The 11,435-nt window shown below is 48.6% G+C and overlaps 1 protein-coding gene across 1 annotated transcript; it reads right to left on the bottom strand.

Moving 5' to 3' along the window:
• Nucleotides 1-8,456: 8,456 nt before the first annotated feature.
• Nucleotides 8,457-10,523, bottom strand: DL89DRAFT_272692 (uncharacterized protein). The gene has a single exon (XM_040889007.1). The coding sequence runs from the start codon at nt 10,493-10,495 to the stop codon at nt 8,762-8,764; it is 1,734 nt and encodes a 577-aa protein (XP_040739170.1). The 5' UTR covers nt 10,496-10,523; the 3' UTR covers nt 8,457-8,761.
• Nucleotides 10,524-11,435: the final 912 nt, after the last annotated feature.

The following is an 11,435-nucleotide window of genomic DNA, read 5'->3' as shown; positions in this document are numbered from 1 at the left end:
CACGAAACGGTATTCCCTTTCTTGACACTCTTCAACCCCCAATTTCAAACGCTCCTTAGCGTTCGCACTTCCCGTTATGGCCTTATTAAAATGTTACTCCTAGACCCAGTGCTGAGCGAAGAGGCGCCGGAGGGGTGCATGGGTTTGGGGAGGCACGCAATGTGGCACGGGTGAGGTGTGCCCTGGCTCGCCAGGTACTTAAGCATGGCTCCCAGCATGCTCGCTCGTCTAAATAGCTATCGGTGCAAGCAACTTTCTTTCTCGCTCCCTCCCTCCCGCCCTCTGTTCTATATTCCCCCGAGCTACGTGCCTGCCACCACCCAAAAATGCACTCAAGCGCTGATTCCTGCGACAGAGAATGCTCATGTGCCCTGTGCACCAGCGGCCGGTCATGCTGAACCCCCTTTTTTCACCTGCATGCTACCCACCCCCTCAAAAGTATCATAGAACACATCACTACAATAAAAATAATTCCCCGAAATACAGGTTTTTGTATCATCATGTCGTATATTGTACAGCAAGGCGCCGAAGCGTATAACAGCGCAGCTGGTTCACCACATCCTACCAGCAGCAGCCTGCGCCTGAGCAGCAGTGGTGGTCGAGACGAGGGAGACAGCGGCAATTGTGATGACGGCAGAGGCATTCCTTCCTGTAAACGACCAGGGATGCCTGCGAACGGCAAAAGGCTTAGTCTGTTGCTGCTGGAGACCGCCGTATCTATAGCTGGTTTTGGACTTTTGTGTCTGCCACAAATCTGTCCTTTTATGCCCACGCAACAGACGCTTTCCGCGTGCACAGCATGCGTGTCAGAGTGCTGGCCTGCTTTTTATTAAAATTTCAACCGCCCACATCTCAATGGCATTCAGAATGCCCTTGTTGCCGGCTATTGAAAATCAGGCTATTTTGTACCGTTGCCAATTGCTCTCTCTCCGTGCTGCAATTACGTCTCTCGCAACAACCATTCGGCTGCGCTTGCAATTTAAAAAGGGATGGGATTGGGCAATTGTGCGATTTTGAGGCTGGAGCATGATTGGTTTTCTCGAGTAGATCTCTGTTTTCCGCTCGCAACGCATACGCCCTGTCTTGCAAAAAAAAAAACAGCATGGGTGGTGTCACTGCACAAGTGGCAAGTTGACAATGCTGGAGACCACACCACCAACTCTATTTTGCGAAATAGAAACAACAGGTGTGCGTGTACGACGCATGCACTGGATGACACATGGAACCTGCTTCCAGCTAGTTTCAGATTCAGTGTTGACCACTATGTGGAACCTAGACTGCACCTGTCCATTTCTTCGTCATGGTTACATGGCGACACCGTCCATAACAGGGCTACGTTTAGCTTGACAGGCTTAGAGTACCTGTCTTATAATGCCAGCTCATAGTAGGATGGTATGTATAAGAGTAGAATGCAAAAAAGGACAGCGATCGTGCTCACCAGGCACCGCCAACAATCTAGGCCTGAGCAGTGGAGATAGTGGCAGCAAAGAGGACAGCAATCTATGTCGCAGCGATAGAAGCGCTCATGGTAAACATTGTGATTGTGTGAACAGGAGTTTGAGGGGTTTGAAGGAATCTTTCCTGAAGGGAACCTTGTCCTTCATATACACCCAGCACTCACACCCTTTTTTATAGATGGTGTCAACTCCCGCATAGAATTTGCCCTCTCGAGTGAGAAACAGCTGTACTCGTGCATTTGGTCATACCTTCAACACCGTTTTCAATCATATAATCAGAATTGGCACCACTGCTGACCTCATTCTGCAACAGCCCTTCTTGCACTGCATCTGGTCAAGGATTGCTATTCATCCTCCCACTACCTGTCACTGAGACGCTACAAGTCGGTTTAATCTGGCTTGCTTTGCCATCATTGACATGCATATGTCGCACAAATGTGCCATCACCATGCTATGTACTTTGGACTTCAAATATAGTTTTAATGTACAGCTGTGTGCGGTGCACCATATAAAATCGTTTGTAAAGTATTTAGAATGGGCCACCGCCGACAACCTGCGCCTGCGCAGCAGAAATGGCGGCAGCGACAAGAACGACGACAGTAGGGAGAGCGATGGAGGTGTTCATTTTGGTTTCTTGGAGCATCAGTGACAGAGAGACCCTGAGGTTGTTTCTAGAGAGTGAGTTTCTTCAAAGTGCAGTGGAATAGTTATGTGGTTTTGCCAGTTTCTTGGAGTGCCAGCGATGTGGCCTTTTATATGAGAAAGGGGCGCTACCACGGCCTACAGCACCTAGTGTCTGCAACAGCGACCGCTTGTTGTAAAAGCCCCAATGGGACCACTGACCACAATCGGTGTTTATTGAAGCAAGCGCTGTCTAAATAGTCGCTATTGCGCTGATGTGGGTACTGTCTTTTTTACAATAGGCGACCTTGTATTGCCAAATTAGCAATTGTGATCAAGAGTCGGAACTGGAGCGTGCTGGTTTTCTGCGCTGATCCCTAGAATTTCTATCATCACAGCCGCTTACTATTCATCTGTCATGATTTCAATGAGATACTTGGGGATGGTCAGGTGGGCAATACCGGGCACCACAAAGGAGCTGCATTTGCACCAACTGGCACTGGGAGTAAACAGAAATGCTTTTGCAAACAAGTATTCCAGGGTGCTTGGCTTGGGCTGCTGAATTAGTCCCTCAAGCAAGATTAAAAGTTAGCATCATGTCCAACACGAGTGCCGCCTAGTAAATACTGATAACTCGCTTTACATCCTAAGCAACATGCGCACGAATGGTCATTAATTGGCATTATCCTTTGAAAGTAGCTTTTGCACCACACTGCAACCAGCTGCGAAAGAAACATGTGTACCTATACACAATTCCACACACATGAATAGCATGGCTGGTCGAGTGAGATAATGATATATTAAGATATATATTTTGTCAACGGTCTAGTATACATGAAGCGCTCTTGTCCTGATGAGGTAATCGCAGTAATGTTTACCAGCTACCACCGCCGACAACCTGAGCCCGGGCACCAGAGATGGGGGCAGCGAAGAGGACAGCGGCAGTAGCGATAGCAGTGGAAGCCATGAGGAAGTGCTTGTAGAGGGGCTAGAACCTGTTGCTGTTGCTGTTGCTGTTTGATGATGTTCTACTCCAACAAACAACAAGTCTATTCTGCTTTTATAGCTGGAACAAGATCATGCTGACCCAGTCTCCACAGGCGTCTGAGGCTACGGAGGGAGTCTCTAACGATGTAATAGCACGCACGATTCAAGCTGAGCTGTACAATTGCGCACATAGTGCCGTTTCCTATCTGAATTGTAATTGTATTTCTACAATAGCACCCGAGTTTTATTGTATGAACAGTATCCGCTGGGCAATTGGGCTGTAATAACCGGGGCCACCATGATTTTCAGCGCCAATCGCTGTCCTTCAAAAACACCAGCTGCGCTCTTCCCCCGCATACTGAAGGCTAGCCCTATCTTGGTGGGCCAAATATGAAAGAGATGTGTGTAGAATGGTGTGCGTAGAGCCCACACTTGTAGGGAACGCCAACCAATCCTACACGCTTGCATTTCCAATACATGTGTCGACATGCGCTGAACAGCTCTGCTTGACCGAAAATTCATTTCTGCTGTGATAGTCCTGAAGATGGCTTAAACGACACACATCATCCTGTAGACTGCTGGCAGCAAATGTTTATGTAAAACACAATGCCATTACCTAGCAACAGTTGGTACTGCTTGGGAACATAGTTCCAATTGACAAACTACTGACACAGAAGCCTTAGGCTTTAAGGTATAGAATTATATTGGGTAGATACGGTCGTATTCGCTAATATACAGAGCTAATAACAGGGTTGTGGCCGTGGCATTTACCAGGGACCACCACCGACGACCTGGGCCTGAGCTGCAGAGATGGTGGCAGCGAAGAGGACGGCAACGGTTGCGATGGCGACGTAGGCGTTCATGGTATTGATCTTGCTGTGCTGGCAAAGGGGAGGTAGTGGATTCTGGTATGGAGAAGAGGGGCTTGTCGATTGTGTCTCGACCCTCCCTCTGAGTCCTGTGGCCAGGTCTTTTATAGTTGGGCTGAGCCCTCTCCTGGCGGACAAGGCGCTGTGTAGCCTTCTCGAAGATGGGGGGGATACATTTTTGAAGTATACTCTGGGCCTACACATCGGCTGCACCCGTGTGGTCTTATTGTGCCGTATTGGCGGTGTAATTGTGTGAATTTTTAATTTCACAATGGGTAACAGCGAGGTCTCCCACTTCAATGGCGGGCTATTGGGTAAATAGCGGGCGGTCCACAGCAAAAAGGCTCCAATTGAAACCCGGCCAGGGTCGATCGGTAGATTACGATATGCGATTAGATCCTCTGTGGGCACTAGGCATGCGCTTATGCCTGTGGTTGTCGATGATGGTCGCAAGGCATAGGATGCCACACATTAATTGGCAGCGCGTCTCCTTTCCGGCTTTCACAAAGCACAAGCACAGCTGGGCCAATTCATCTAGCAACGGAAATGTGGACGGTTCGTGCCTCTAGTTGCATGTGCGAGCCAGCTTGCCGACACGGCTAAGCGAGCTTCAGGTGGCAATGGACCTATTGTCGCTGGTATCTGTTCTACAACGTACACCATTCCCTAGAGCCTCCACCAAATCCCTAGCTATCCCAGGCAGGATGCAGTTCCCAGACACTAGCATCGCGAAGCCCGACCGCCAGTGCACCTGTACTCTATGCATCGGCGGAAGAGGGTGTCGGTGGTATTAAAAGTCCTCTAGGTAAATACATTCTCTACGTCATCACTCCAGCTCGAATGAATGGTAGCACGGAAAGACAAAGTCGTCGTCAATAGCCTTTCTCAGGTGCTCGGTAATGAACAGCTCCAGCTTCTCGACATTTTTAAGTACATGGTGGTGCTGGTCGCCGATCTCAGTGCGAATGCAAAAGTTGTCCAGCAGACTGGTGCGTGGCGGCTCGGGCTCCAGGAAACAAAAGTTGATGCGGCCCTTTAAGTACGCGACCACGGCCAGCGCCGAGAACTCGATCTTTGTGATGTGCATTGTGACTGGCAGACTCGCAAACTGCGATGCCGGGTAGTTGAGCTGCAACTCGGTGTTCAGCACCAGCGACATGTCGCCTTTGTATTCGAGCTTGGTTAGCAGCTGCATGTCATCGTCAGTCCGCTCCACAGCGATCCGGTGCGGCATGGCACTTGAAAATGTGCTGGTACCGAGTGACATGCGCTGCTGCTGTTGTTGCTGGAGGGAGGTCCGTGGCATTGTCTGTGCCGAGTACAGCGACGGGCTTTGCCAGATCCTGGTGCCTGGAGTCATTGATCCGGTTCGAAGCAAGCCCATAGGCGGCTGCAGGAACTGCTGAATCGACGCCTGCGATATCGGACGGTCTGGAAGCCCGCTCAACACCGACTCGAGGTCGTCATCGATATCCTGGTAATCGCTGTCGGCTGCAGCTACTGATGTCGATGCACCTCGCAGCCCTTGGCTCTGGAACATTCTGCTACCGGTCTGCGATGCCGGCATGACCTGTATCCGCTGCATCGCCACGTCTGATTCTCTCTCTGCGTCCTCCTCCTCCTCCTCTTCCTCTGTGGCCATGTAGAATTCTGGGTAGGGTTCGGTCAGGTCGAGAATTTCAATGTCGGGCGGTGTGCTGCCGAAATCGAGACCCTCGACTGTAATGTCGCCCAGGAACACCGGCCGCTTCTCTAGCCGCGCAAAAAAGCTGTTGAGCTGCAGCTGGATGCTCTGCGCAACCTTCTTGTCCAGCTTCTCCCAGTGAATTGTAAACGACATTGTTAAAATAAAGAAATTAGGACGGAAAAGGGAAGCGGCTGGAGCAAAGAGAGGGGCGTGCGGCGGTTTCAGGGGCGGCGTGTATTTGACTTTTGGGGTTGGCTCAGCAGTAGTCTTCGATCGTCTTGCCGTAGTGTGCCAGGAACCCATCGGCAAACTCCAGCGCTTCGGTGCTGAGCTGGCGCGACCACGAGTCGTACTGGGCGATGTTGTGCCGCACAACGCCGGTGATGCGCGCGCGGCTCATAAAGTTCAGGCGGAACCGCAGCGCGCGCCGGTAGTACTGGTGCCAGTCGATCCAGCCCTTGGCGCTGGCGATTTTGAATGTAGCAAGGAATATCCACCGCCAAAACCCAGGCATATTGGCCACCTTCTTGCACGACAGGCCCATGCTGATCAGCGACTCCTCGTCCAGGTAGCTCATAACCAGCTCCAGCATCTCTGGCGGCAGGCTCAGCAGCTGCGACTTCTCCTGCGAGTCGACGGTCTTGAATACCTCCCGCGGGTTCTCGTGGGGCTGTAGATAGACTGGCGCCGGCGCGTACTTGGGGCTCGAGATAATCCACAGGTCCGACACATTGTACTCTTCGTCGTTGAGCAGGATTTCCTTGACCTTGTCGGTCTCGCTGCGCTCCAGCCCCGGAACGTCGACGTCCAGATCCATTACATGCTTGCCGCTGTCGCATGCATTCGCAAAAATCCCGCGGTATGTCCACGGGATCCTTTGCCGGTCGAGCTCTGCCGTCAGCATCTCCAGGCACATATCATGGACCACGACAACAAGAATGTCGGTCACTTCATTTGCCGCCTCGCCCACGCTCATGGCCAGCGGCTTGTTGTACTCCTCGGTCATCTCGCTCGCACACATGATGCTGAGCTCGTGCTCGGCAAACACAGGGTCGTCATCGATGAACACCAGGCCGCCCGGGCCGTCGGTGTAGCAGCCGTGGTTGCGCGGGCTGACCCCGCTGTACACATTCAGGAAGCGTATCTGCTCGGTGTACATTTCGCTGGCGCAGATACGGAAGATGCTGACGTCTACAATCCATAAACATCAAGAGGAAATCAAGGCCGCTGCATTTTTGCATGCTTTTCTCTGCCATTCTAGAACGCGGGGCCTGATTGCCAGCAAAAATAGGAAGCTGGTCCAGCCCGAGTAAAAAAAACCTCTTACCGTGTCCACACTTGGCGGGGTCGCAGCCCTCGGGCATCTTCTCCTTCCACGTCTTCAACTCCACGGAGCTGTAGAGGTCGCCAATACCCTCCACAAACACCCCGCAAATCCAGCAATGCGCTGTCTCCGGTACCATGGCCATTTTCTCCCAGGGGGTTTGACAGGGTACAATAGAAGGCAAGAGGGGATAAAAATGGCTGAAAAGTTTGGGAGTGGGGAAAGCAGCGAAGAGAAACGGCTCGGCAGCTGTTTGAACAGCCACAAACAAGGAGCTTTGCAGGTCGCGTAGTAGTCGGCCTAGGGGCTGGCAGGAAAACAGCAAAATAGCGTGTTCGTAAGCGCAAATCGCTATAAAGTGCATCGTGGCCGGGAATCCTGCAAACGCAATAATTGCAAGTCTGCTCTTGATCGGATCAATGGTGCAGCTGGCCAGATCGCCTGGGGCTGGACCCGATGCCACCCTTGGTACACCTGCTCAGCAACGCATGAGATACGCCCAGTACGTGGCGGGTCCCTGGTCGAGTTTGAAGCTCAGAGGCAACGGAGAATAAGCTACAGATACACTGGTGTTATCAGCAAAGAGCGGGTTGTGATACAGTTACAGAAAACAAATCACGTGAATTTAGATATCCTGACCCAAGCTGTGCCGTGATGGGCTAGGTTCGCTAGCCCTTTTATCTCAGCTGCACACGCTGTGGCTGGAGGGCGGCTGTATTTGTTATGTATCAAAAGTACACTTTATACTGAGGTTTTGACCAAGACAAGCATGATGCGTATCAGTGTAGCCAGTATGCAGGCGACCACCGCCGATGTCCTCAAAAGACCCCTGATTTCAGACATGCAGTGGTGATTTGAAACTTATCATGTCAGATAAGGCTGAATTTGAGGCTGTGTGACCAATATTGGCAGTCATGGCGACCCTTTGTGATGCAGAAGAACGTCTGTACAAGATGCACTTATTACAGGCCGATGTATCTTGCAGATCAGTATAAATGGACTCAGCGTAGCCTACACTGCTATCCTTCCTATTGTCGTTTCAATCCGCAGACACTCAGCTCTAGTTCGAATAGCAACCAATGTCCTACTGTTTCCGTTGGCCTCGATCGAATAACAGGACCCAGCAGGTACACACTGAAGGGGGTGCTAGAAAGGTCTACAAGTGCACATACTGTGGGGACAAGTTCGGATACGATGAGGCAATGATCTACCATGTAAACCACCTCTGCCCCCGCGCACCATGGAGGCATTCCTAACGACATGTAAAAGACTATAATACATACTTTTTTTGATCTGTATACCTTGTAACGATGTCTAGAATAGAATTCGCCTTTTTGACTAAAATGTTAGATTGTAGTTTTCATCCTCATCGTCGATAGGGCTGCGGGAGACGCAGTTCCCGTGCCGATGATAGACAATGGCATAGTTACCTTTTTCAACCGCTATGTGCAGCACATAAGCGGATATATACCCATTCATTTTTAGTTTCATTATTCAATTTTGGTAGTATATTTGTCTACATTCAAGTAACTTGGTAATGTGGTTGAAAGGTTAACGTACGGACCGGTAATAGAAGGCTGCCCATCAGTTCAATCGGTACCAGAGATATTATAGCCAGTAACGCAGGTCCACTGGTAGTGCGTAAATTGTCTCTGGACTTGATTGCCTTTTGGGAGGGTAGGGAATCGTGGCTGGCTCAGTCAACCTATAGACTCTTGATAATACAAAATACAATTAAATCTGCCACTAGATAGTTTTCTACCTAGAATTATTTATGATGTAGTATTTATTGCCACAGCCACTTCACCTAGATGTATTATACAATTCGGCTGCCTTGATTATCAGTGTAAGGAATACCATTTCGAAGATAAAATATCGTTCTTGTTGGAAGGTATCCAACGATCTGAACCATCCCTTCGCTAAACCCTCGAGAAATAGCGTGTTCAGAAAGTGCTTCTTTCGCCGTGGACAGCATATCACCTGGAACAACCAGCTTGAGGAGGGAGGGTAATCCAGAGACTAAAGTGCACATTGCATCAAGAGAAGGGGCTGTTGGGATATGAATAACACTTGAAAATAGGATAAGCTGAGAAAGGGTGCTGCTCCAAATGGGTGCTGATTCTGTATTTCCTATGACATTTCCAGTGTTGTATATGGCCCCGACAAGAAGCCAGCGCAGATGAGGAAGCTGAGGGAGAATGTCGATGAGATCGGAGAGATAAACCGGAAACTGAAGATACACTTTTTCTAACTTTGTCCACAGAATCGTATCAGGGAGTGGGATTGGTAGGCTTGTGTCAATAAATATTTCAGCGGTGGAAGTAGAGAACGGTTTGCCGAAAAGACCCTTTGCAATAGACGCCGCAGCTTCATCATGCACACTAGTATTCCAGCTTCTTGTGGAAATGAGTAGAGTCTGAACATCTCTGAAGGTGGTTATCACAGAGAGTTGGAATCTATCAACAGCATCAACGATAGTGGCAGTCTGTATTGGCGCGTCCTTGAATAAAGCGAAGATGCTGGGATCGTTGAATGGATAGTATTGTAATCGTAAATCCTTCAGCTTTGGAAACGATATAGAAGGAAGGTATGCGTCTGATTCATCTATTGACTCAGATATCTCGGGATAGTGATAGATTTCAAGCACCGTAAGGTTTTCGAAGATAACAGATCCAGGCAGGCAGCCTCTGAAGATGTGCCATGAATGTAGAGTGTCAGAATAATATAGGCTCAGATACTCGAGTGAGGGTGCATATATTTTAGGGAGACGCTCAGCACTCTCACTGTTGATCTGAAGATCCAACCTAGCGAGATATGAGGAAAAGTATTTATGGTTCATTTCTGGAAGTGTGAAATCGGACAAAGCTATTGTTCGCAGCTGTGGCAAGTAAAAGTCCAACATATCACCAAGTGGGAATGCTGGCGGATTATTCAATAGATATCCGGATTTTCTATGCCACAAATGTTTCACATGAGGGGTATGCTCTATAAAATATTGTGAGGTTTGTGACAGCCGCTTACTGGTATCGTCAGCTATTGGGAGTTTGGTGTCGGAATCCTGTTTTGCTACCTGTGGAGTTCCAATAAAAAGTATTTTTTCCAATCTAAGCCATTCGACAGTGCTGAATCCAAATGTTTCGAGGATGTCTCCAAGAGAAGGAAAATCGATGATACAGTCTCGAGATGAGATAAGAAGTTGCTGAGTGTAGTTGCTGTTTTTTAATCGCATGATATTTGAGATGTCTGTTCTCCAAAGAATTGGTTGTGGTGATGAGGCTGCGAGGTAGATGCCTCTGGATGCGAGTTGGCCAGAATCAGAGATGCTGCCATATAGAAGCATTTGCTCAGCAGTTGGTTTTTGGCACAAGATAATCGCAGTAGTGTAGAGGCTCTCTTTTATAGTGTTTCTCCAGTGTTGGCAAATCTGGTTAAGCTGGAGGAATGAAGTATAGATGTCAACATCGTCAGGGTTCATAAGGCGATTACTGTTGTCGAGTATATAAACAATTCGCCGAAGAATATATGGTCTCAGTGTTGCCCAGTTCGCCATTAGTGTGAAAAACGAGGTTGTGAGGAAGAGTGGAAAAGAAATGCAGTATCTGTTAACAGTGGTTGACAACCCGCACTTATCTTGGACATGTCTCTCCTTGTCAAAATCTCCCTAATCCTACTTTACCATCCGCAATACCTGATATCTGAATTAGATTTTCCTCATTTCATTGTTCTATTTTCTCTTTATATTTTGCTACCCAGTCCAATACTGGACTGGATCCTTCTCGTCTTCCTTCTATATTTTTCTACTTGCTTAGTGCCTTTCTGCACTCTCTCACACTTTCCCAATATATCTATCTTCGGGTGTTCCAGCCCGCTCTACAATTTTTACTTGTATCGCTTGTAACCTTCTGACACCTGACCTCACATATTGACACGGGTTGCATAAATCTAATATCCTCTAGCGATTCTGGTTTAATCAAGGTACTGCTGTACTACTAGCTAGAAGTGTTAACATTCATACGGGTGTTTGTCCCTTGTCTCTAGCGGATGTGAGGCATGGTGCGGCCAGTCAAGCACACACGAGTGTGGATATGGATCTCAAGATACAATTAGCGATTGAGGCAAGTAAACTCCTCTACCGATTATAGCGTGCAATCAGCCAATATCTAGTGGTGGGGGTGTACTTGCTTTTACCCTATGTATACGTTGGCTGATAGTTCAGCATTTTTCTTATTCGAGGATGCATATAACAGCAAACTTAATATTGTGTTTATACAATGTAGCATTTATTGCCACAGCCACTTCAGTCAGGTGCATTATAAAATTCGGTTGCCTTGATTATTGGTGTAAGGAATGCCATCTCGAAGATAAAACCCTGCTGTTGTTGGAAAAATATCCAACAACTTGAAGCGCCTTTTCATTCGATTCCTGGGAAACACCGCGTTCAGAAAGTACATCTTCTACTGTAGATACCATATCGTCTGGAACAACCAGCT

Source organism: Linderina pennispora (genome assembly GCF_002104995.1).
Source record: "Linderina pennispora strain ATCC 12442 chromosome Unknown DL89scaffold_123, whole genome shotgun sequence".
Taxonomy (NCBI): domain Eukaryota; kingdom Fungi; phylum Kickxellomycota; class Kickxellomycetes; order Kickxellales; family Kickxellaceae; genus Linderina; species Linderina pennispora.
This window is presented reverse-complemented; position numbering and strand designations above follow the sequence as displayed.

Excerpts from the sequence above, each read along its gene's own strand:
- DL89DRAFT_272692 (XM_040889007.1), bottom strand. The coding sequence starts at position 10,495 with ATGGCGAACTGGGCAACACTGAGACCATATATTCTTCGGCGAATTGTT.